This window comes from Drosophila eugracilis, unplaced genomic scaffold (genome assembly GCF_018153835.1).
Source record: "Drosophila eugracilis isolate 14026-0451.02 unplaced genomic scaffold, ASM1815383v1 contig_2088, whole genome shotgun sequence".
NCBI lineage: Eukaryota > Metazoa > Arthropoda > Insecta > Diptera > Drosophilidae > Drosophila > Drosophila eugracilis.
The window spans coordinates 1-25,538 of NW_024572964.1; the positions used below are offsets into that span (position 1 = coordinate 1).

At 38.3% G+C, this 25,538-nt stretch overlaps 6 protein-coding genes across 8 annotated transcripts; 2 read left to right on the plus strand and 4 right to left on the minus strand.

Annotated features, from left to right (window-relative positions):
- Positions 1–3,686: 3,686 nt before the first annotated feature.
- Positions 3,687–6,389, minus strand: LOC121529886 (FK506-binding protein 4-like). Its single transcript, XM_041817897.1, has 4 exons — positions 6,382–6,389; positions 5,846–6,307; positions 4,658–5,795; positions 3,687–4,608 (listed from the first exon to the last, which is right to left on the minus strand). Exons 1-3 carry the CDS (start codon positions 6,387–6,389, stop codon positions 5,615–5,617), a joined length of 651 nt encoding a protein of 216 aa, XP_041673831.1. The 3' UTR covers positions 3,687–4,608; positions 4,658–5,614.
- An 844-nt stretch (positions 6,390–7,233) lies between these two features.
- On the minus strand, positions 7,234–7,574 carry LOC121529887 (FK506-binding protein 4-like). The gene is made up of 2 exons (XM_041817898.1): positions 7,567–7,574; positions 7,234–7,492 (listed from the first exon to the last, which is right to left on the minus strand). The coding sequence occupies exons 1-2, from the start codon at positions 7,572–7,574 to the stop codon at positions 7,234–7,236; spliced, it is 267 nt and encodes an 88-aa protein (XP_041673832.1).
- A 1,601-nt stretch (positions 7,575–9,175) lies between these two features.
- On the minus strand, positions 9,176–9,950 carry LOC121529888 (FK506-binding protein 4-like). Its single transcript, XM_041817899.1, has 3 exons — positions 9,943–9,950; positions 9,407–9,868; positions 9,176–9,356 (listed from the first exon to the last, which is right to left on the minus strand). Exons 1-3 carry the CDS (start codon positions 9,948–9,950, stop codon positions 9,176–9,178), a joined length of 651 nt encoding a protein of 216 aa, XP_041673833.1.
- LOC108104685 (FK506-binding protein 4-like) lies at positions 9,866–11,138 on the minus strand. Its single transcript, XM_041817900.1, has 3 exons — positions 11,131–11,138; positions 10,595–11,056; positions 9,866–10,544 (listed from the first exon to the last, which is right to left on the minus strand). The coding sequence occupies exons 1-3, from the start codon at positions 11,136–11,138 to the stop codon at positions 10,364–10,366; spliced, it is 651 nt and encodes a 216-aa protein (XP_041673834.1). The 3' UTR covers positions 9,866–10,363.
- Positions 11,139–17,327: 6,189 nt separating this feature from the next.
- LOC108104687 (serine/threonine-protein phosphatase 6 regulatory ankyrin repeat subunit B) lies at positions 17,328–20,194 on the plus strand. 2 transcript variants are annotated; one of them, XM_017210893.2, is made up of 9 exons: positions 17,328–17,672; positions 17,729–18,082; positions 18,149–18,361; positions 18,507–18,527; positions 18,669–18,786; positions 18,839–19,167; positions 19,227–19,321; positions 19,378–19,447; positions 19,570–20,194. In XM_017210893.2, exons 1-9 carry the CDS (start codon positions 17,577–17,579, stop codon positions 20,032–20,034), a joined length of 1,761 nt encoding a protein of 586 aa, XP_017066382.1. In that variant the 5' UTR covers positions 17,328–17,576; the 3' UTR covers positions 20,035–20,194. The 2 variants fall into 2 exon arrangements, with proteins under 2 accessions (XP_017066382.1, XP_017066383.1); XM_017210894.2 differs by lacking the exon at positions 18,507–18,527.
- A 294-nt stretch (positions 20,195–20,488) lies between these two features.
- LOC108104686 (ATP-dependent RNA helicase DDX54) lies at positions 20,489–23,651 on the plus strand. Of its 2 annotated transcripts, none has more exons than XM_017210892.1 (6): positions 20,489–20,573; positions 20,623–21,160; positions 21,215–21,969; positions 22,025–22,300; positions 22,358–23,272; positions 23,438–23,651. In XM_017210892.1, exons 1-5 carry the CDS (start codon positions 20,571–20,573, stop codon positions 23,252–23,254), a joined length of 2,469 nt encoding a protein of 822 aa, XP_017066381.1. In that variant the 5' UTR covers positions 20,489–20,570; the 3' UTR covers positions 23,255–23,272; positions 23,438–23,651. The 2 variants fall into 2 exon arrangements, with proteins under 2 accessions (XP_017066381.1, XP_017066380.1); XM_017210891.1 differs by having other exon boundaries at positions 22,358–23,268.
- The last annotated feature ends 1,887 nt before the right edge of the window (positions 23,652–25,538 follow it).

Consider the following 25,538-nt stretch of genomic DNA (forward strand, 5'->3'; position numbering starts at 1 on the left):
TTTCTTTTTTGATTACTGGCGGCAGGTGAGTCTTCTTCTTTCTTTCTGCGACTTTTCTTCTTTGTTGCTCTTTCTACTGATTCACTCCTTCTTTGGCTTCCCTAGGTTTTTGGTGTATCCTTTTTTGGGAGCTTCTTTTGGCTTGGAATCGTCTGTGGTTTGATCTTTCTTCTTGCCTTTCTCCGCAGTCTTAACTTCTGGCTTCTCTTTCTTGCTGGTGTCCGCTTTCTTGGCTGTAAAGAGATCGTCGTGGACTGATCATTGTTTTGTTTGCTCTGCGGCTTTGGGGTTTCTTTCTTGGACTCATGGCAGTCTTCTTGGGCTCCTTTTCCTTCTTTGAGTCATGTTTCTTCCTTTCTACCTCATTGATTATCTTAACATTGTCTGGCAATTGGCTGAACGTTACTTATGTCTAGCTTAACTATGTGTAACAAGCTCATTGTGTTACATTATATACGGCTTAACAGTTGCTTAAACTAATAACATCGTTCGGAACATTGTGTATACATTGTTTACGACTACTTAAGATACTTTTAACATATTCTTACAGCTCTGAGTGCAATATCTATATAGTGCAATCTTTGCTTTGTTTTTTTACAATTTTGCTTAGGTTAACATTCTTAAGTATTAACATTTCTTATTATTGTTCTACCATCACTAGTGTGGTATAACATTTTGCGTTATCCTTAATATAATCCAAATTGTCTTTGGTATGTCTTATTTGTTCATGTATGTAACCTAGAGACGGACGTGTAATGCGCCTTTAGTTTTGCAGCGCCGTCTATCAAACAACATTGATACCATCAATCGTCGTCCGCTTGAAGGAGTCAATATATAGGAGCATATGATGTGTTGGTTAGCGATCCGTTAGTGTCCTCTTCTTCATGTTATCTGTTAAAACAACGCCAATAATGTGAGTCAGTTTCTCTACAGAGGGCCGTATACTGGAAAGAGCCTCTGTTATAGCCAACCTCATGTATCCGATTGTCTGTTGTGTTATCGCCAATTCCTATGTAACGCTTGCGTCGAATGTTGAACCTGTAAAAAAGCGTATTAATAAACAATATTTGGGGTTCTTTTCTTGTACTTCTTGGTAGGTCTTCTTGGGGTCCTTTTCCTTCCTTGGAGTCGTTTTCTTCCTTCTGGTTGACCTCCTCCTTCCTGTTTTTTGCCTTTACTCTTCCTGCTTGTTTCTTTTTGATTACTGGCGGCAGGTGAGTCTTCTTCTTTTCTTTCTGGGACTTTTCTTCTTTGTTGCTCTTTTCTACTGATTCCTCCTTCTTTGGCTTCCCTAAGGTTTTTGGTGTATCCTTTTTGGGAGCTTCTTTTGGCTTGGAATCGTCTGTGGTTTGATCTTTCTTCTTGCCTTTCTCCGCAGTCTTAACTTCTGGCTTCTCTTTCTTGCTGGTGTCCGCTTTCTTGGCTGTAAAGAGATCAATCGTGGACTGATCATTGTTTTTGTTTTGCTCTGCGGCTTTGGGGGTTTCTTTCTTGGACTCCTTGGCAGTCTTCTTGGGCTCCTTTTCCTTCTTTGAGTCGTTTTCTTCCTTTCTACCTCATTGATTATCTTAACATTGTCTGGCAATTGGCTGAACGTTACTTATGTCTAGCTTAACTATGTGTACAAGCTCATTGTGTTACATTATATACGGCTTAACAGTTGCTTAAACTAATAACATCGTTCGGAACATTGTGTATACATTGTTTACGACTACTTAAGATACTTTTAACATATTCTTACAGCTCTGAGTGCAGTATCTATATAGTGCAATCTTTGCTTTGTTTACAATTTTTGCTTAGGTTAACATTCTTAAGTATTAACATTTCTTATTATTGTTCTACCATCACTAGTGTGGTATAACATTTGCGTTATCCTTAATATAATCCAAATTGTCTTTTGGTATGTCTTATTTGTTCATGTATGTAACCTAGAGACGGACGTGTAATGCGCCTTTAGTTTTACAGCGCCGTCTATCAAACAACATTGATACCATCAATCGTCGTCCGCTTGAAGGAGTCCAATATATAGGAGCATATGATGTGTTGGTTAGCGATCCGTTAGTGTCCTCTTCTTCATGTTATCTGTTAAACAACGCCAATAATGTGAGTCAGTTTCTCTACAGAGGGCCGTATGCTGGAAAGAGCCTCTGTTATAGACAACATTATGTATCCGTATGTCTGTTGTGTTATCGCCAATTCCTATGTAACGCTTGCGTCGAATGTTGAACCTGTAAAAAAGCGTATTAATAAACAATATTTAGGGGGTTCTTTCTTGTACTTCTTGGTAGTCTTCTTGGGGTCCTTTTCCTTCCTTGAGTCGTTTTCTTCCTTCTGGTTGACCTCCTCCTTCTGTTTTTTGCCTTTACTCTTCCTGCTTGTTTATTTTTGATTACTGGCGGCAGGTGAGTCTTCTTCTTTTTCTTTCTGGGACTTTTCTTCTTTGTTGCTCTTTTCTACTGATTCCTCCTTCTTTGGCTTCCCTAAGGTTTTTGGTGTATCCTTTTTGGGAGCTTCTTTTGGCTTGGAATCGTCTGTGGTTTGATCTTTCTTCTTGCCTTTCTCTCCGCAGTCTTAACTTCTGGCTTCTCTTTCTTGCTGGTGTCCGCTTTCTTGGCTGTAAAGAGATCAATCGTGGACTGATCATTGTTTTTGTTTTGCTCTGCGGCTTTGGGGGTTTCTTTCTTGGACTCCTTGGCAGTCTTCTTGGGCTCCTTTTCCTTCTTTGAGTCGTTTTCTTCCTTTCTACCTCATTGATTATCTTAACATTGTCTGGCAATTGGCTGAACGTTACTTATGTCTAGCTTAACTATGTGTACAAGCTCATTGTGTTACATTATATACGGCTTAACAGTTGCTTAAACTAATAACATCGTTCGGAACATTGTGTATACATTGTTTACGACTACTTAAGATACTTTTAACATATTCTTACAGCTCTGAGTGCAGTATCTATATAGTGCAATCTTTGCTTTGTTTACAATTTTTGCTTAGGTTAACATTCTTAAGTATTAACATTTCTTATTATTGTTCTACCATCACTAGTGTGGTATAACATTTGCGTTATCCTTAATATAATCCAAATTGTCTTTGGTATGTCTTATTTGTTCATGTATGTAACCTAGAGACGGACGTGTAATGCGCCTTTAGTTTTACAGCGCCGTCTATCAAACAACATTGATACCATCAATCGTCGTCCGCTTGAAGGAGTCCAATATATAGGAGCATATGATGTGTTGGTTAGCGATCCGTTAGTGTCCTCTTCTTCATGTTATCTGTTAAACAACGCCAATAATGTGAGTCAGTTTCTCTACAAAGGGCCGTATGCTGGAAAGAGCCTCTGTTATAGACAACATTATGTATCCGTATGTCTGTTGTGTTATCGCCAATTCCTATGTAACGCTTGCGTCGAATGTTGAACCTGTAAAAAAGCGTATTAATAAACAATATTTAGGGGGTTCTTTCTTGTACTTCTTGGTAGTCTTCTTGGGGTCCTTTTCCTTCCTTGAGTCGTTTTCTTCCTTCTGGTTGACCTCCTCCTTCTGTTTTTTGCCTTTACTCTTCCTGCTTGTTTATTTTTGATTACTGGCGGCAGGTGAGTCTTCTTCTTTTTCTTTCTGGGACTTTTTCTTCTTTGTTGCTCTTTTCTACTGATTCCTCCTTCTTTGGCTTCCCTAAGGTTTTTTGGTGTATCCTTTTTGGGAGCTTCTTTTGGCTTGGAATCGTCTGTGGTTTGATCTTTCTTCTTGCCTTTCTCCGCAGTCTTAACTTCTGGCTTCTCTTTCTTGCTGGTGTCCGCTTTCTTGGCTGTAAAGAGATCAATCGTGGACTGATCATTGTTTTTGTTTTGCTCTGCGGCTTTGGGGGTTTCTTTCTTGGACTCCTTGGCAGTCTTCTTGGGCTCCTTTTCCTTCTTTGAGTCGTTTTCTTCCTTTCTACCTCATTGATTATCTTAACATTGTCTGGCAATTGGCTGAACGTTACTTATGTCTAGCTTAACTATGTGTACAAGCTCATTGTGTTACATTATATACGGCTTAACAGTTGCTTAAACTAATAACATCGTTCGGAACATTGTGTATACATTGTTTACGACTACTTAAGATACTTTTAACATATTCTTACAGCTCTGAGTGCAGTATCTATATAGTGCAATCTTTGCTTTGTTTACAATTTTTGCTTAGGTTAACATTCTTAAGTATTAACATTTCTTATTATTGTTCTACCATCACTAGTGTGGTATAACATTTGCGTTATCCTTAATATAATCCAAATTGTCTTTGGTATGTCTTATTTGTTCATGTATGTAACCTAGAGACGGACGTGTAATGCGCCTTTAGTTTTACAGCGCCGTCTATCAAACAACATTGATACCATCAATCGTCGTCCGCTTGAAGGAGTCCAATATATAGGAGCATATGATGTGTTGGTTAGCGATCCGTTAGTGTCCTCTTCTTCATGTTATCTGTTAAACAACGCCAATAATGTGAGTCAGTTTCTCTACAAAGGGCCGTATACTGGAAAGAGCCTCTGTTATAGACAACATTATGTATCCGTATGTCTGTTGTGTTATCGCCAATTCCTATGTAACGCTTGCGTCGAATGTTGAACCTGTAAAAAAGCGTATTAATAAACAATATTTAGGGGTTCTTTCTTGTACTTCTTGGTAGTCTTCTTGGGGTCCTTTTCCTTCCTTGAGTCGTTTTCTTCCTTCTGGTTGACCTCCTCCTTCTGTTTTTTGCCTTTACTCTTCCTGCTTGTTTATTTTTGATTACTGGCGGCAGGTGAGTCTTCTTCTTTTTCTTTCTGGGACTTTTCTTCTTTGTTGCTCTTTTCTACTGATTCCTCCTTCTTTGGCTTCCCTAAGGTTTTTGGTGTATCCTTTTTGGGAGCTTCTTTTGGCTTGGAATCGTCTGTGGTTTGATCTTTCTTCTTGCCTTTCTCCGCAGTCTTAACTTCTGGCTTCTCTTTCTTGCTGGTGTCCGCTTTCTTGGCTGTAAAGAGATCAATCGTGGACTGATCATTGTTTTTGTTTTGCTCTGCGGCTTTGGGGGTTTCTTTCTTGGACTCCTTGGCAGTCTTCTTGGGCTCCTTTTCCTTCTTTGAGTCGTTTTCTTCCTTTCTACCTCATTGATTATCTTAACATTGTCTGGCAATTGGCTGAACGTTACTTATGTCTAGCTTAACTATGTGTACAAGCTCATTGTGTTACATTATATACGGCTTAACAGTTGCTTAAACTAATAACATCGTTCGGAACATTGTGTATACATTGTTTACGACTACTTAAGATACTTTTAACATATTCTTACAGCTCTGAGTGCAGTATCTATATAGTGCAATCTTTGCTTTGTTTACAATTTTTGCTTAGGTTAACATTCTTAAGTATTAACATTTCTTATTATTGTTCTACCATCACTAGTGTGGTATAACATTTGCGTTATCCTTAATATAATCCAAATTGTCTTTGGTATGTCTTATTTGTTCATGTATGTAACCTAGAGACGGACGTGTAATGCGCCTTTAGTTTTACAGCGCCGTCTATCAAACAACATTGATACCATCAATCGTCGTCCGCTTGAAGGAGTCCAATATATAGGAGCATATGATGTGTTGGTTAGCGATCCGTTAGTGTCCTCTTCTTCATGTTATCTGTTAAACAACGCCAATAATGTGAGTCAGTTTCTCTACAAAGGGCCGTATACTGGAAAGAGCCTCTGTTATAGACAACATTATGTATCCGTATGTCTGTTGTGTTATTGCCAATTCCTATGTAACGCTTGCGTCGAATGTTGAACCTGTAAAAAAGCGTATTAATAAACAATATTTAGGGGGTTCTTTCTTGTACTTCTTGGTAGTCTTCTTGGGGTCCTTTTCCTTCCTTGAGTCGTTTTCTTCCTTCTGGTTGACCTCCTCCTTCTGTTTTTTGCCTTTACTCTTCCTGCTTGTTTCTTTTTGATTACTGGCGGCAGGTGAGTCTTCTTCTTTTTCTTTCTGCGACTTTTCTTCTTTGTTGCTCTTTTCTACTGATTCCTCCTTCTTTGGCTTCCCTAAGGTTTTTGGTGTATCCTTTTTGGGAGCTTCTTTTGGCTTGGAATCGTTGGTGTTTTGATCTTTCTTCTTGCCTTTCTCCGCAGTCTTAACTTCTGGCTTCTCTTTCTTGCTGGTGTCCGCTTTCTTGGCTGTAAAGAGATCAATCGTGGACTGATCATTGTTTTTGTTTTGCTCTGCGGCTTTGGGGGTTTCTTTCTTGGACTCCTTGGCAGTCTTCTTGGGCTCCTTTTCCTTCTTTGAGTCGTTTTCTTCCTTTCTACCTCATTGATTATCTTAACATTGTCTGGCAATTGGCTGAACGTTACTTATGTCTAGCTTAACTATGTGTACAAGCTCATTGTGTTACATTATATACGGCTTAACAGTTGCTTAAACTAATAACATCGTTCGGAACATTGTGTATACATTGTTTACGACTACTTAAGATACTTTTAACATATTCTTACAGCTCTGAGTGCAGTATCTATATAGTGCAATCTTTGCTTTGTTTACAATTTTTGCTTAGGTTAACATTCTTAAGTATTAACATTTCTTATTATTGTTCTACCATCACTAGTGTGGTATAACATTTGCGTTATCCTTAATATAATCCAAATTGTCTTTGGTATGTCTTATTTGTTCATGTATGTAACCTAGAGACGGACGTGTAATGCGCCTTTAGTTTTACAGCGCCGTCTATCAAACAACATTGATACCATCAATCGTCGTCCGCTTGAAGGAGTCCAATATATAGGAGCATATGATGTGTTGGTTAGCGATCCGTTAGTGTCCTCTTCTTCATGTTATCTGTTAAACAACGCCAATAATGTGAGTCAGTTTCTCTACAAAGGGCCGTATACTGGAAAGAGCCTCTGTTATAGACAACATTATGTATCCGTATGTCTGTTGTGTTATTGCCAATTCCTATGTAACGCTTGCGTCGAATGTTGAACCTGTAAAAAGCGTATTAATAAACAATATTTAGGGGTTCTTTCTTGTACTTCTTGGTAGTCTTCTTGGGGTCCTTTTCCTTCCTTGAGTCGTTTTCTTCCTTCTGGTTGACCTCCTCCTTCTGTTTTTTGCCTTTACTCTTCCTGCTTGTTTCTTTTTGATTACTGGCGGCAGGTGAGTCTTCTTCTTTTTCTTTCTGCGACTTTTCTTCTTTGTTGCTCTTTTCTACTGATTCCTCCTTCTTTGGCTTCCCTAAGGTTTTGGTGTATCCTTTTTGGGAGCTTCTTTTGGCTTGGAATCGTCTGTGGTTTGATCTTTCTTCTTGCCTTTCTCCGCAGTCTTAACTTCTGGCTTCTCTTTCTTGCTGGTGTCCGCTTTCTTGGCTGTAAAGAGATCAATCGTGGACTGATCATTGTTTTTGTTTTGCTCTGCGGCTTTGGGGGTTTCTTTCTTGGACTCCTTGGCAGTCTTCTTGGGCTCCTTTTCCTTCTTTGAGTCGTTTTCTTCCTTTCTACCTCATTGATTATCTTAACATTGTCTGGCAATTGGCTGAACGTTACTTATGTCTAGCTTAACTATGTGTACAAGCTCATTGTGTTACATTATATACGGCTTAACAGTTGCTTAAACTAATAACATCGTTCGGAACATTGTGTATACATTGTTTACGACTACTTAAGATACTTTTAACATATTCTTACAGCTCTGAGTGCAGTATCTATATAGTGCAATCTTTGCTTTGTTTACAATTTTTGCTTAGGTTAACATTCTTAAGTATTAACATTTCTTATTATTGTTCTACCATCACTAGTGTGGTATAACATTTGCGTTATCCTTAATATAATCCAAATTGTCTTTGGTATGTCTTATTTGTTCATGTATGTAACCTAGAGACGGACGTGTAATGCGCCTTTAGTTTTACAGCGCCGTCTATCAAACAACATTGATACCATCAATCGTCGTCCGCTTGAAGGAGTCCAATATATAGGAGCATATGATGTGTTGGTTAGCGATCCGTTAGTGTCCTCTTCTTCATGTTATCTGTTAAACAACGCCAATAATGTGAGTCAGTTTCTCTACAAAGGGCCGTATACTGGAAAGAGCCTCTGTTATAGACAACATTATGTATCCGTATGTCTGTTGTGTTATTGCCAATTCCTATGTAACGCTTGCGTCGAATGTTGAACCTGTAAAAAAGCGTATTAATAAACAATATTTAGGGGGTTCTTTCTTGTACTTCTTGGTAGTCTTCTTGGGGTCCTTTTCCTTCCTTGGGTCGTTTTCTTCCTTCTGGTTGACCTCCTCCTTCTGTTTTTTGCCTTTACTCTTCCTGCTTGTTTATTTTTGATTACTGGCGGCAGGTGAGTCTTCTTCTTTTTCTTTCTGGGACTTTTCTTCTTTGTTGCTCTTTTCTACTGATTCCTCCTTCTTTGGCTTCCCTAAGGTTTTTGGTGTATCCTTTTTGGGAGCTTCTTTTGGCTTGGAATCGTTGGTGTTTTGATCTTTCTTCTTGCCTTTCTCCGCAGTCTTAACTTCTGGCTTCTCTTTCTTGCTGGTGTCCGCTTTCTTGGCTGTAAAGAGATCAATCGTGGACTGATCATTGTTTTTGTTTTGCTCTGCGGCTTTGGGGGTTTCTTTCTTGGACTCCTTGGCAGTCTTCTTGGGCTCCTTTTCCTTCTTTGAGTCGTTTTCTTCCTTTCTACCTCATTGATTATCTTAACATTGTCTGGCAATTGGCTGAACGTTACTTATGTCTAGCTTAACTATGTGTACAAGCCCATTGTGTTACATTATATACGGCTTAACAGTTGCTTAAACTAATAACATCGTTCGGAACATTGTGTATACATTGTTTACGACTACTTAAGATACTTTTAACATATTCTTACAGCTCTGAGTGCAGTATCTATATAGTGCAATCTTTGCTTTGTTTACAATTTTTGCTTAGGTTAACATTCTTAAGTATTAACATTTCTTATTATTGTTCTACCATCACTAGTGTGGTATAACATTTGCGTTATCCTTAATATAATCCAAATTGTCTTTGGTATGTCTTATTTGTTCATGTATGTAACCTAGAGACGGACGTGTAATGCGCCTTTAGTTTTACAGCGCCGTCTATCAAACAACATTGATACCATCAATCGTCGTCCGCTTGAAGGAGTCCAATATATAGGAGCATATGATGTGTTGGTTAGCGATCCGTTAGTGTCCTCTTCTTCATGTTATCTGTTAAACAACGCCAATAATGTGAGTCAGTTTCTCTACAAAGGGCCGTATACTGGAAAGAGCCTCTGTTATAGACAACATTATGTATCCGTATGTCTGTTGTGTTATTGCCAATTCCTATGTAACGCTTGCGTCGAATGTTGAACCTGTAAAAAAGCGTATTAATAAACAATATTTAGGGGGTTCTTTCTTGTACTTCTTGGTAGTCTTCTTGGGGTCCTTTTCCTTCCTTGAGTCGTTTTCTTCCTTCTGGTTGACCTCCTCCTTCTGTTTTTTGCCTTTACTCTTCCTGCTTGTTTCTTTTTGATTACTGGCGGCAGGTGAGTCTTCTTCTTTTTCTTTCTGCGACTTTTCTTCTTTGTTGCTCTTTTCTACTGATTCCTCCTTCTTTGGCTTCCCTAAGGTTTTTGGTGTATCCTTTTTGGGAGCTTCTTTTGGCTTGGAATCGTTGGTGTTTTGATCTTTCTTCTTGCCTTTCTCCGCAGTCTTAACTTCTGGCTTCTCTTTCTTGCTGGTGTCCGCTTTCTTGGCTGTAAAGAGATCAATCGTGGACTGATCATTGTTTTTGTTTTGCTCTGCGGCTTTGGGGGTTTCTTTCTTGGACTCCTTGGCAGTCTTCTTGGGCTCCTTTTCCTTCTTTGAGTCGTTTTCTTCCTTTCTACCTCATTGATTATCTTAACATTGTCTGGCAATTGGCTGAACGTTACTTATGTCTAGCTTAACTATGTGTACAAGCCCATTGTGTTACATTATATACGGCTTAACAGTTGCTTAAACTAATAACATCGTTCGGAACATTGTGTATACATTGTTTACGACTACTTAAGATACTTTTAACATATTCTTACAGCTCTGAGTGCAGTATCTATATAGTGCAATCTTTGCTTTGTTTACAATTTTTGCTTAGGTTAACATTCTTAAGTATTAACATTTCTTATTATTGTTCTACCATCACTAGTGTGGTATAACATTTGCGTTATCCTTAATATAATCCAAATTGTCTTTGGTATGTCTTATTTGTTCATGTATGTAACCTAGAGACGGACGTGTAATGCGCCTTTAGTTTTACAGCGCCGTCTATCAAACAACATTGATACCATCAATCGTCGTCCGCTTGAAGGAGTCCAATATATAGGAGCATATGATGTGTTGGTTAGCGATCCGTTAGTGTCCTCTTCTTCATGTTATCTGTTAAACAACGCCAATAATGTGAGTCAGTTTCTCTACAAAGGGCCGTATACTGGAAAGAGCCTCTGTTATAGACAACATTATGTATCCGTATGTCTGTTGTGTTATTGCCAATTCCTATGTAACGCTTGCGTCGAATGTTGAACCTGTAAAAAAGCGTATTAATAAACAATATTTAGGGGGTTCTTTCTTGTACTTCTTGGTAGTCTTCTTGGGGTCCTTTTCCTTCCTTGAGTCGTTTTCTTCCTTCTGGTTGACCTCCTCCTTCTGTTTTTTGCCTTTACTCTTCCTGCTTGTTTCTTTTTGATTACTGGCGGCAGGTGAGTCTTCTTCTTTTTCTTTCTGCGACTTTTCTTCTTTGTTGCTCTTTTCTACTGATTCCTCCTTCTTTGGCTTCCCTAAGGTTTTTGGTGTATCCTTTTTGGGAGCTTCTTTTGGCTTGGAATCGTTGGTGTTTTGATCTTTCTTCTTGCCTTTCTCCGCAGTCTTAACTTCTGGCTTCTCTTTCTTGCTGGTGTCCGCTTTCTTGGCTGTAAAGAGATCAATCGTGGACTGATCATTGTTTTTGTTTTGCTCTGCGGCTTTGGGGGTTTCTTTCTTGGACTCCTTGGCAGTCTTCTTGGGCTCCTTTTCCTTCTTTGAGTCGTTTTCTTCCTTTCTACCTCATTGATTATCTTAACATTGTCTGGCAATTGGCTGAACGTTACTTATGTCTAGCTTAACTATGTGTACAAGCTCATTGTGTTACATTATATACGGCTTAACAGTTGCTTAAACTAATAACATCGTTCGGAACATTGTGTATACATTGTTTACGACTACTTAAGATACTTTTAACATATTCTTACAGCTCTGAGTGCAATATCTATATAGTGCAATCTTTGCTTTGTTTACAATTTTTGCTTAGGTTAACATTCTTAAGTATTAACATTTCTTATTATTGTTCTACCATCACTAGTGTGGTATAACATTTGCGTTATCCTTAATATAATCCAAATTGTCTTTGGTATGTCTTATTTGTTCATGTATGTAACCTAGAGACGGACGTGTAATGCGCCTTTAGTTTTACAGCGCCGTCTATCAAACAACATTGATACCATCAATCGTCGTCCGCTTGAAGGAGTCCAATATATAGGAGCATATGATGTGTTGGTTAGCGATCCCTTAGTGTCCTCTTCTTCATGTTATCTGTTAAACAACGCCAATAATGTGAGTCAGTTTCTCTACAAAGGGCCGTATACTGGAAAGAGCCTCTGTTATAGACAACATTATGTATCCGTATGTCTGTTGTGTTATCGCCAATTCCTATGTAACGCTTGCGTCGAATATTACACCTGTAAAAAAGCGTATTAATAAACATTATTCACTATTTAAATAATTTGAATAATAGTATCCAGTATACACTTGACACATTTTATTTACTAGCTCCCTCTTGTATCAAGCGGAAGGCACTATAAAATACACTTAAATATAAGGCGTTACCTATTTCAGAGTAGAAAGTTTTAGAGCGCCTTTTATTTATACGGTAACCCTAAATAAAGCGACCTCTACAACAAACCAGCCCGTGCTAGAAAACTACAGCCTACTTTTAGGACGACAGCATATATTCAAAGCAACGTATAATAATAACGCCTAATATGATGCAGCGTCAATCAGTACAAAGACACTTATTTATAAACGCCTTGTATTATAAATGGTAATGTCCCGCAACACCCTTAAAAATTGTCGGCCTTGAGATGTTGTTAAATGTATTGTAAATTATGTACTTGAATATCAAAAGGGCACAACCATGCAGTAAAGTGTACGTTACTAAATAACAAAATAAATATAACGCATGTTTTTCTTTTATATTATCTAGATAGCATGTATTCATCAAGTACTTACCATGTATAAGCCACATACATAAATTATCTATATAGCATGTCAATCGATGCGGAACCTTTCCTCGGATAACAATCAAAATCCAGTCAGCGTACGGCAAAGCTCTTCCTTTACACAGCAAAATTCATAGTTCACCTACAATAAATAAAAAATGTGCATAAGTTTGGGTAAATTATATAAAAATTCTACATATAACCAACCAGAAACCAATCGTAAACTGCAAAGCTTTTTTCCTTTACAATAAATAATGCAATCTGAAAAACTAGTAAAATTATTTATAAAAAACATGTAATTACTTTATATTTTATGTATACTCTATGCATAATTTGTTTATAATTCACCTGTAATCAATTCATAATTCACCTATCATTCCTCTTTAGATAAGTAAAAGACTTAAATAATTCACTCTCATGTTACCTATAAGTTAGGTATATAAATGTATGCATTTCTCTATTGCATAATTAGTTTACGTTTAACCAGCCTCCAACTATTAGTAATCTGCATGGCTCTTCCCCTTTGCAGTACAATAGTTCAATTATAAACAATAATATAATTATTTATAACTCACATGTAATTAATTCCTCTTTTCTCTACACTTTATGTATAAATTGTTTTCAATTTACCTGTAGTTAATTTATAATTGAACTACAACTTCTCTTTCCTTTAAGTGAAACACTTGTAAAGTTCAACAAAAAGTATAAGTTCTATATGCGTACTTTTCTATTGGCGCCAAAAGAATTTGCGTCGCTGCGGGCTTAGCACTGTCGTCACAAATAAAAACATTCCAGACTTGCTCTTTTTCTTTCAACATCTGTTGGTCAGTGGCGGCATCGCAACATTTACCATTGTGCCATTCGTCTTTTTTTCCTGATAATATTATTTTTTTATATATTCTGTATCTGTATTTCTCTTTGGTGCCAAAAGAATTTGCGTTGCCGCGGACTGAGCTTCGGCGTCACAAAAAAAAAAACCGTCCAGATTTGCGTCTTTTTTTGCACATCTGTTGGTCACTCTCGGCGAGTCGAACTTTATCCAAATACCATTCGCCTTTTTTTTCTGGTAACACTGATTCTTATTATGTTCAAATAAAATATAAACAAACTCGCGTTTTTTTTCGAACATCTGTTGGTCAGTATTGGCGTCGCAAAAAAATACGCGGAACAGCTTTTCTTCTTTTCCTGGTAATATTGTTTCTTGTTAATGTGCAAATAATATATAAACAATCGGTAGTTTATGTACAATTCATCACTTAATAACCCGCATTATCAGTATAACTACATAGATTTCAAATATAATTCATATGTAATTCATGTACTCTTTTTCTACAAGAGTAGCGTGTAATTACAGTCAACAAAAAACATTCCCGGCCGCGGTGTTTTGTTTTTGCGATGTGGCAACAACCTGTATACTTTTTACGGGTGAGAGAGCAGTACAGCTATATAAACAAAGACGAACGATAAAAAAAGCTCCAAATAAGCAATGTAAACAAATGTCCCGCTATTATCTCTTTTACGGTAAAAGTTGAGCGTTGCCACTGAGGTGCTTGTATTAAAAGACAACGTGTAAAAAATTATACAATATTATAAAATTTCCGTACACTAAACATGCCATACATAACTATGTACAAGCAGAACAACCAACAACCACGAAAGTTCCAAAAAGAGGAATGTCCAATGGCGCTAGAGTTAGGTCTAGCGGCAGCGGGGGTTATTCCTTTAAAGTACAAGAGAGCAGTACAGAGATATATATATATGTATATATGTATATATAGGCGGCACGAAAAACACACCCCTTTACAAAGAAAAACCGACGATTGGCAGGTCACGTAAGTTTTTCTTTTTACGATGGCAGCTAAACGTCACTAGTTGGGCGGGTGTAAAAGAAAAGCCTAATAAAACTTTAAAATTATTATTGGCTTACTCTTAATTATTAACTTTAGGTATGCTCATTTATGTCCAAACAATTGTTTTTGAAAATAATTGAAAGAAAAAGTTGGTCTAATCTCATGCTAGTTTTTTGTTTCAATAAAATATGACAAACTGCTTAAAGGTACCCCTTGTCTTGTATACGTTTATTAAAATGTGTACGCACCTCTTTTATAATGATAGATGAATGCGTCTGGATAAATTGCAGCTTTTTTCCACTGTATTCATTATAAGACAATTGACGTGATCTTTGTTTCACTTTCTATTAACATTCATTAATCCGTTAGTTGATTAAACACTGAAAATAAAGCAAAGAAGTAAGCTACGAAACAACAAAATACAAAGTATACATACTGCAGTTTATTTTCATTTAGTTTTTCTCTATTCTGCATTGAGCAAACCAAACGTCTTGTATGCGGATAGAAGCAACCTTTGGTAAAGAATTGCAACCTTTCGGCTACTTAAATTTGAGCCATTAAATATATTTTAGTTGTTTCACTTCCCGCTAAACGTCAACAAACCACAATTCCTATACTCTGGAAATAAAAGAAAGGAGTGAGATTTAAAATTGTAAAATAAAAATAAATACATACAAAAATATATTGGTGGCACTTAATTCTATTCCGCTCCGCAACAAGCAAGCTGAACCACTTTTATTAAAATAGGAGGAAGCTTAATAAATCGCTTTTTCTCCGCGAAAAGTGAAAATTGGGATATTGAAATAATCTCTGATGATGTGCTTTCCGCTAACCGCAATTAAACTGCTGTTTTTTGACACTGAAAATAAATAAAAGCATTAAAATATAAAATATTGATACTTGAAAAGCACATAAATCTTAATTGGCACGCAATTTTACTACATTCATTTATTTATTTACAACAACTGCATCTTACAATGAAAAAGAAAACAAAAGTAGAACAGCGTATTTTTAATACGGCGACGGCAAAAACAAGAAGTGTGCAGACAATATGGCAAAGCGCTTTTTTGTCCGAAAAAAAACCGTAAAGATTTATTTAAATATGTTAAATTATTGCGTGTGCTAATTGACTCAAAATTGTATCTAACACAACTTAAAATTTTTGATATATTTACATTCACTTGTAGTAAATTACTGGCAAAACATTTTTTGAAATACAATTCCGACTTGATTAAATTTGTTGTAAAAATAACACTGACGCCCCATATTATTTTTTTCACAACGAGAGAACAAAACAAGTCCCCTTACCAAACAACAAAACATTAAAAAGTGGCGGGCAAATTATCGGTTGCATTTATTCTATGCAAGCTACGATGCTGGCAACAAGTGGTTGGCTTTAGAAACGCAAACGGCTCAGCAAGAAACGACGCTTCGCGCTTTGGTGACCGAGTGCACTTTTTATAAATGTGTGTGTATATGTCAATGTCAATAGAGCCAAGCAGACAACCGCACCAAATGACAAGAGAACGCAGAATGGCTAACTGCGGCTCGGGGGCTTATTTTGCACTTCGGTCGCGACGCGAGCAGACTTGCTTAGGCTTTGAGCACACCAATGAATAGTTATACATGCATTTGTACATGTGTATACGTCACCCAAGCAACGGCACCTTGCAAGTTATCATTACCGCGTCGATTTATTCCATTTATTACCAATAACACTGAATCAAAAAGCGCTCTAAATAGCGAACGATTGCAGAATGGCGGGATGTGGTTTAAGTGCTGATTTGCACTCCGGATGCGACGCGAGCAGTGGCGCTTCGGCTATTGACACACGAGCGGACATACATGCAAACATATGCATATAAATATGTGTACGAGCCAAACAAACAACGCCACCATTTTATGGCAAACGGTTTTTTAACGATGTTAACAATAACGCGCCGCGGACTCTTGCAAAGGTATTCTATATTCTTTAACACAAGTAAAAGCAAAATAGCAAACGCACAAATGATAAGCGATCAAAGCATAACGGGTGCGCCTCTGCTCTCAGCACTCTGCGATATTGGCCGACGCGGGGTATAAGCTAAACCAACGACGGCGCTGTAATGGCGGGAAATGGTGTTTTTTGAACGACGCCGGCAAAAACAAAAGTTTTGTAATTGAAAGCGACGCTTAGCGTGATGCGCATTTTTTTTTTTTAATAGTTTTAATGTTTTTAGTTACACAGAGCACAATAGGCAAGAACAGACACAAAGAACTATACGAACAACAACGGAATTGGCCAAACCACAGGTGGCGTCGCTTTATTTGAGTGTGCGTTAGCGGGCGGGACTGTTGCGTTGTGCTTAATATGGTAGCGTTGTCGTCTCGTTCTGACTACCGTGATATAGTGCCCCTGCAGACGTAATGCACTATTGCCATCTCAAATTTAACACACAACATATGTATATGTATATCCTTCCCAATATCACAGACATATTTTCAACAAGTAAAATATGTAAAAAGAAATCTACATGTGCATTGATTATATATATGGATTGGGCCAGCAGTTTTGCCAAATGCAGTTGTGTATTCATGTCTTTTTTAAGTACTTTTATAAATATCATAACCATGTCATTGCATTTCATTTTGTTTATTTTACTATTTTGATAAATAGCATTTTAGCATCGTTGCCATTTATTTTACTTTATTTTAGAAAAAAAAACACAATTGCTAAGTTAGGAAAATTACCTACATCAGACACAAGAACCTGAAAAGATAATAAACAGTGGGTTTTTAACAAAAATGTTAAATAACATAGCGTCTAAGCGTGCTTTTATTATGTTAAAAATACCTACAGCCTTGACAAGAACCCGAAATGTTAATACGCAGCTGCTATTAAACAGAAGTGTTAAATAACATAGTATGCTAACATTTTGTAATTATGTTAAAAATACCAACAGCCAAGACAAGAACCCTAAATGTTAACACGTAGATACTTTAAACAGAAATGTTAAATAACAGTGTGTTACCATAATCACAATATGTTAAAAATACCTGCAGCCGTGTTAAGAACCCGAAAGTTAATACGCACGGGTTTTTAACAGAAAAGGTAAGTAACCATGGTTTTAACATATTCGCGTTAGGGTATAAATACAACAGGGCGTACGGTATAAAATTAGAGACACAACGTAACATTAGTCATAATATAAACTGCGTGGCGGTGAATACCATAGTTGGCTTTTATGTTTCAGCTACTATAGCTAAAATCACGCTAGAAAAAATGTTGATAAATCGATATTATCCATTGTTATATCGATTGTGCTATCGGTTTTGTGTTTTCTTTAGATAACAATTGAGTTCTAAAAACGTAAACATTATATTTAAAGCGAGTTTTGGCCGTCGCTTAATAAACTTATTACAGTGATGCTAACTGGATTCCTTCCATCGCTGCTGAAAGTGTTCTCCTGCTAAGATGCACAGTCACGGCACTAGCAAAGTTGTTGCTACTCTCCGAGCAGATGGCCATGTCTACCCCATAGAAAACTCGAACCTGATGCACTACGAGATTGTGAGTTGTGAGGTAGCACTGCTTCAGAGAAACACTAACGATGATTTAATTTCTAGCGTACCGAAGGAGAAGTCCAACAAAAGAAGGGAAACCTGCTGGGGCCCGCCACATGCGTGGACTTGGGCAAGCAATTGCTTCAGTGTGCGAGGGACAGCGATGTGGCTGGGGTGAAGACAGCGCTGGCCCATGGTGCGCCCTTCGCGTCCGACTGGCTTGGTATGTCGGCGCTGCACTTTGCTGCTATGAACAACCAGTTGGAGATCTGCGAGATCCTTCTGCAAGGAGGCATTAACATGGACGCCAAGACCAAGGTGGACCGGACTCCGCTACACTTAGCCTGCTACTACGGGCATGAACAGGTTGTTAGCTTACTGCTAGCTCTAAAGTGCAGCGTCAACTCCCGTGATATGGCAAGGATCAATATAAGTTTTCCAAGTGGTGACTGTCGTAGTAACACGCATTTTTCTCTTTACCAGCTTCGTATGACTCCGCTTCATTGGGCAGTTGAGAAGAGGCACAAGGGCATTGTCCGCCTGCTGCTCAAGTGCCAAGCCGATGTAGCCTTGGTGTCCAAATTTGGTAAGACGCCGATCGCATTGGCTGTCTACACAGAACAGGCGGATGTGCTAGCAGAACTTGAAGCTGCGCGGCAAGCACAGGCCAGTAAAAAGTTTAATGAAGAAACGGAAGTGAGTACGATAATACGATTGCACTTGATTATGATAGTTGTATGCTAATTGTAAGTTATAGTTACATTTGGGTTGGCTTATACTTATACTTACTAATGTAAAATTTCTTGATGTTTTTGGCTGCGCTGCGATTATTGAACTTCAGCGGCAAACGCATAAGAGCAAAGTATGTACTTTAAAATCTATAATTTGTAACTAACAAGTTTCATTAGATTCTTAATACTTTAAACATACTCTACTTTGGATTTTAGAACCAATCCGCACTAAAAACTGATTTATAATGCTTTATTATCCAATTGATTTTTAGAAAGAAACTAGTGAAGCAGTCAACTCAATTATGGACGAGCCTGAAATTACTAAAAGCCTTGATGACCGGGAAATGTCGGTGGAAGAACGAATGGATGTTCTGGAAAACCTGCGAGGGCGTAAGTAAAATAATGTGTTGTCAGTTCAAGAATGAAAATTTTGTCCTTGCAGATACCAATGTGCTGGGAAACTCTGCGCTTAATATGTTGAAGACGCACGGAATCGCAGATATGGTGCAGGAAAACGATGATCAGGCCTCAAAAGAAATGCTAAACACAGCGTTGCAGAATGGACGCCAGCTCGTCCTCTCTGAAGGTGGACGTATGCTACTTCACGAAACAAAAGCGGTTATCAGCTGCAAACAATCCTCAAATGGAAATGCCAGGTCGCCGGTAGTAGCACTCCGCACTAATGTTAATAACTCTTCTCCTCAGAAGATTCGCATGAATGTCATTAAGCAAAAAGACATTCCGTCACCGGCAGGGGTTACCAAGAACAAGGTAAACATTCTTGATTATTTTCCAAACACATTCTCATAAAACATTTTATTTATGAGCAGAATATACGTATAATCTCGTTGACTGATTTCAAGAAGCTCTGCGGGTCGGACAGTCAGACAAAGTCTCTGCAGAAAATTCCAGCATCGTTAGCAAGGTACGTAGATTTTAATTTTTTGTTGAGTATTTACCAAATATTATACCTTACAATAGTTCTGGAATGGTACGTCAGCTTCCCGATGGCACAAAGCTAGTCAACATGCGCCAGCTGCAGGCTCGTCAGGTTTGTGGAAATTGTACACATAGCTGACTAATTTAATTAACTTTCTTTGAATATTTTTCTGGTTTAAGCCGCAGAAAATCAGATAAATCTCAAAAACTGCTTTCATCTTCTCTTTTTTTTAGTTAAAGCTCCCATCATTGCAAAAACCTTTAGAGCCAACCACCATAGTGGAGGAGTCGCATGGATTAAACGAATCCGTGGTCCATTCTACACTGCCAGCAAACAATCTCCCATCCAGTAGTACGCTCAGGGGTCAGGTGGGTACCGTGCAGACGATACAGCTGCGGCCTTCACTACCGGCAGGATCTGGACAGGGGACAACGAACAACGGCGTGGCTTCCAGCAAACCATTTGTCAATGCCACAAAGCTTTCGACGGCGAAATCTCCACACGTAATGCCGTTGCTATCGTCTTCCGAAATTTGTCGTCAGCTGCACGAGCTCCGACGGCAAAACGAAGAATTACGTCGGCGAGCAGACTCTTTTCAGCGGGAAAAGGAGGAGATGCTTAGGCGCATAGACCGTCTAGAGCAAATGGTGCTTGTTCGAGAATCGGAGGCGGACATGGATTTCGGGGATGACATTTAGCTAGTTCTAAGATAGGCTTATTGTAAATATGTTAAGGTAGGTTTTAAGAAAAGGTAACCATATACCGTTAAGTGCATTTTTTCATCGTTCAGTAAACGAAGAATTTCATACTATTTTATATCAGAACCGTATTAACATACATAAATGGGAAAAATAACTGCAACACATTTATATTGTTGATAGTTACTTATTTACCTTTAAATTGCATTTTTAGTCGGTTATTAGGTACCCATTTTAATAAAAAAAATTAAAAACGTGAAAAGAGCTATAAATAAATCATTTGATATAGTTATTTACAAATCTAAAACGGGTTCTAAATAATTTGTTTGATTTAAATTTGTACAACTATAAAAAAGCGTTATAAACAAACCACTTTAACAAAAAAAAGGCCGAAAACGATGGCGTTAGTAAATTTTAAAGGAAAAAGTAATCGATAGTTGAAAGGAAAATACGGTACACCCGTGTTTCGAGAAACATCGATATTATTAAACGGTATTGAATTTTGCACGTGTGCTTTGTTTAGTCTAAACAAAAAAATGGTAAGGAAAGTTAAAACTGCTTTGGATGTATATTGATAAAAGTTGTTAGCGGAAGAAGCAAAGTATTGAAGTGCCCGGGTTCCCGTCGCTGGACAACGATGGCGGACGAAGCGATGACATTATCAGTAAACCAAAGGCTAAGAAAAGCGGTGGCTTCCAATCTATGGGTTTGGGTTTCGAGTTGATCAAGGGCATCACTAAGCGTGGATACAAGGTACCGACTCCTATTCAGCGAAAGACGATTCCCCTTATCCTCGAAGGACGCGATGTGGTGGCCATGGCCAAGACAGGCTCCGGTAAGACCGCCTGCTTTCTGATTCCACTTTTTGAAAAGCTGCAGAGGCGCGAGCCAACCAAGGGTGCGCGTGCCCTGATCCTGTCCCCTACGCGAGAGCTAGCTGTGCAGACGTACAAGTTTATTAAGGAGCTGGGCCGCTTTATGGAGCTAAAGACTATTCTAGTGCTAGGAGGCGACTCCATGGACTCCCAGTTCTCGGCCATACATACATGCCCAGATGTTATTGTCGCAACACCAGGTCGATTTCTACATTTATGTGTAGAAATGGACTTAAAACTCAATTCCATAGGTATGGTGAGAACGGTAAAAGACATTACAAGGACTAACGATTTTTATCTTTCAGAGTATGTTGTGTTTGATGAAGCCGATCGACTGTTTGAGATGGGCTTTGGCGAGCAGCTAAACGAAACTCTGCACAGATTGCCGTCTTCTCGGCAGATGGTCATGTTTTCAGCAACCCTTCCAAAGCTTTTAGTGGATTTTGCACGCGCTGGGCTAAACGATCCAGTTCTTATTCGCTTGGACGTTGAGTCAAAGCTTCCGGATGCACTGGCTCTAAAATTTCTTTACTGCCGACCGGACGATCGTTACACAGCTCTAGTGGTTCTTCTTAAATATGTGATACCGGCGGAGTCTCAGACCGTGGTGTTTGTTGGTACGCAGCACCACGTGGAACTGCTTTCGTACATCCTCACAGAGGCTGGCATTTCTAATTCCTCGGTCTATTCGAGTTTGGACCCGGCTGCTCGCAAAATCAACACCGCTAAGTTTGTAAACAAGAAGGTGTCCGTATTAATTGTTACAGACGTGGCAGCGCGTGGAATAGACATTCCGAGTCTAGATTTTGTGGTCAATTTGCACTTTCCGGGAAAGCCAAAGCTTTTTGTGCATCGGGTGGGTCGGTGCGCTCGGGCTGGTCGCACAGGAACCGCTTACTCTATATTTTCAACAGACGACACAGCCCATCTACTGGACTTGCACTTGTTCTTAAACAGGCCTTTCAATATAAACGATAGCTCGGCATTGGGTACCATTCCGCAAGATTTGCTCGAGGAAGAACATTTAACAGTGACAGATATAAAGAAGAGCCACAATATTGTAAGTATGGATTTTAGCCTACTGGCGTTATATTGAAAATTATTAAATATTGCAGGCAGGAGTATTGCGCACCAGCGAAAACGCTTACAAAAAGTACCTAAGTTCCCGACCTGTAGCATCCACTGATGCCAATGCGCGCGTAAAAAAAATTAAGTTCTTTGCGCTCAAGCCGTTGGAGGATTTCTTCACAGCTGCTCCTGTCCTAGCCCAAGCTGCCAAAGTTAATGGGCAATCTGAAGAGTCGCAAGCAAAGGTGGCTGCAGCTGAACGCGTATTGCAGGAGGAGAAGCACGACATACTGGTCAAAATGAGAAATTTCCGACCAGGTGGTGTACGTTTATCACAGCTATCAAAGTTTTAACACTTCTAATAGATTATTTAATTGTAGACCGTTTTTGAACTTAACACCACACAAAAATCAACTCAATTTATTGTAATGAAAGAAAAACGTAACCAGCACTCAGAAGTAATTCAAAAGTTTAGGCAGCAGCGCGCAGACGAGGATATCAACGAGGCAAAGAAAAAAGCCGATGCGCAAAAACCAAGTTCAGACCAAATGTTTACCGCTGACGAGGAAGCTATTAGCAAAACATTCAACAAAGTCCTTGCACCCAAGAGGCTTCAAAACATGGACGCACTTTACAAAGATAAGCAGAAAAAAAGGCGAAAAATTAACAGTAAAGACAATGAGCACTTTGTGCCGTACCAGTCAGCGGACAAGCACACTGAGGATGGCCTCGCCATCAACACATTTGAAAGACAAGCCCAAAATGCAGAGTTTTCAGTTTCAGACCGGAATCCATCACAAGATGTGAAACACAAGCCTGGTCTAAAAAAGTGGGACCGGATCAAGAAGAAAATGGTCTCAGTGCAGGATCCTCGAGCCAATAAAATTCGAACCGAGTCTGGAGCATGGATTCCTGCCTCCTTTAAAACTGGACGCTACAATGAATGGAAAGAAAAATCAAAGATTGAGGACCAGCTGCAGCGTGAAAATATAGGTAGCGATGACGATAAGGCTAAGCCACTGAGCCATGCGCAGCGTTACCCAGTCAGTCGCCATGCGCGACACAACGTTAAGCTTGAACTTAAGAAACGTCTTAGCGGAAACGACAAGGAGATGCGGCGGCCGGAGCAGATTGTTAAATCGCGCATGCGACTGGAGTTTATTAAAAAGCGTAACGAAGACAACGCGGAACGAAAGAATGAGAACCGAAAACGTAGTATGCGAAAAAACCAGCGTCCAAAAGTTCATTCATCTGCAGGATCTAAGAAACGGAAATGAGGGGTTTTAAAAAGGCTAGTAAGAATTGCATTTTTATTATATAAATTTTTAATACAATCTAAAAGAAAATAGACTTATGCTGTTTAAAAATATTTTCTAATATACTGTTAAATGTAAAATTGTTGTGACTGTTTATTTATTTTAAAATAATTTAATCGCAAATTTACTTTTTATCATCCACAGGGATATTTGTTTGTTTGGCCATTTTGCTGATTTATTACATCCGTCAAATGAAACGCCTAAAATATTTGTGACCTCTGAATGTCATTAAAATTTAAAAAGTGTTTTTATAAAAATACAAAATCATTTGAAATAAGGTCTTGGGTGACCATATGATCATCGTCAAATTAGGAGAACCAAAAGTAAAAAATAAAGCGACAAGAAAATGTAACACAAATTTGAGCCTAAAATTGAATTTACTCGGAACTTCGGAACCTCCCCTTTCGATGGCATTTAGTGTGCATCCAAAAATAATCTGAGACACATATGGTAGTAGCATGGGATTCCCCATGGACCAGTTTTTACTGTATGTTCTGGTGATCTACAGTACATCGTCGTTGTAATGTAAACTACTGAGCGGAGCGAATGTGACGGAAGAAATGTAGCGTAGCTCAGGAACTCCCATGCGCTTAACTACCACTCCATGTCCGCAGTTCAAGGGGTGTTAAAAATAGATTCGATTTTGGTTCCCGCATTTGTATCCTAAGATAGTTTTAAGTATTTGCTTAGAAATACGTACATAGTCGCTGGATTCGATCAGACTTTGAATTAAAATTCGGAGAGGAAGGCAGATGTTCATTCAATTGCCTCTGACAACAATTTTTGTTTGTTTTTCAGATGCATTACTTTGACACTTTGCAGCTACTTGAAGCGTGCTGCTGGTGCCTGCATTTGACGCTACTATTGACCTGTCAAAGATGCGGGTTCATATCCATGAAAGGCAATGGCGTTCATGCTTACAATTAAAAATCATTTGCTTACCTCAGAAAAGCACTTGGAATGTGTAAAATGTGTTTCACGATCATTGAAATTCTGTGTGTAAAAACATTACCGATTTTAAAGTTATTCACTTCAGACTGTCTCTCTTCTTACATTAAAAAAGGTTAAACATTGCACTCCATTACACTGTTTCGCCCACAAGGTTTGCTTAAGGTCAAGTATTAATTGAGATACAAGTAAGATGGACTTAGTTTCTTTTGAGGTATGTAAGAACGATAATATTTGAGGAAAGCCAATCCAAGTCAGTAAAGGAAGGTCCAATTGCATGCAGAGTAATTTAGATCGACTTGCTGTGACCAATTTAGAGATTGTTGAACTCTCAAAGACCGACTGTGACTGTCCGGTCTGATGGGTCTAATTTACGCCTGGAGATCTTTATCTGTGAGTATGTAAAAAGTCAAAGAACTGAAAATGTTTTTCAGTAGTGTTTAATTTGGACCTCTCCGACGACTGCACAATCTGCTAAGGAATGCGTCTAAGCGTCACTTAAAAACGCATTATTCAATTTATGCCGTCCTCCAGATGCAATCGAAAGAAAAGCGTCACAGGGTCTGAAGTCTGCAGCTAACAAGTTGGAATGCTAAAGCTTGAGAGTAGGATATACATATGTATATACATATATAAATACATATGTATTTCTCTGGCAATCATGACTGTTGTTAAACTTTTGTAATAATTCAAAAAAGCGTAAGGTAATGAAATGTAGTAATCCAATTTTGACAAAACTTGAAGAATGTGGCTAAAAATGGCTTTAAAACGTAATAAAAGAAAAATGAAATATAAGAAAATATCCTAAAAACTTTCGTAGTATTTACAAAGATAATTTATAACAAATATTAAAGATAAACGTTTTTTGTTGAACGATATCTTTTTATGTTCTTAGGTCCGCACGTTTTGGATTTATGTTGCATTGGTTGGCAAAATACGGAAATAAAAGGTAAAAATTAAATTCAAAATCTTTATAAGGCATACACAAAATATTTATAAATATTTGACTAAGAGTTGCCCGCCTTTTGCAGGCCAATGGTTAGATCCGTTCGATTACAAAAAAATGAGAAATATTTAACATTTAAAAAGGGAAAACAACAAATTATATACTGTCTCTAAGCAAACTTACTTATAGTTTCTTTTTACACAAACGAAAAACCAATAAAAGAAAACTTGTAACTTAGATTTCTAAGCCTTATAATATATTTACACTTATATTAAAACTAACGTTGGTCAGTGTGACCGCAGAGAGCAAATGCTTTCAAACGCGTTAGTGATTTCTCACGGTTTCGCCTTG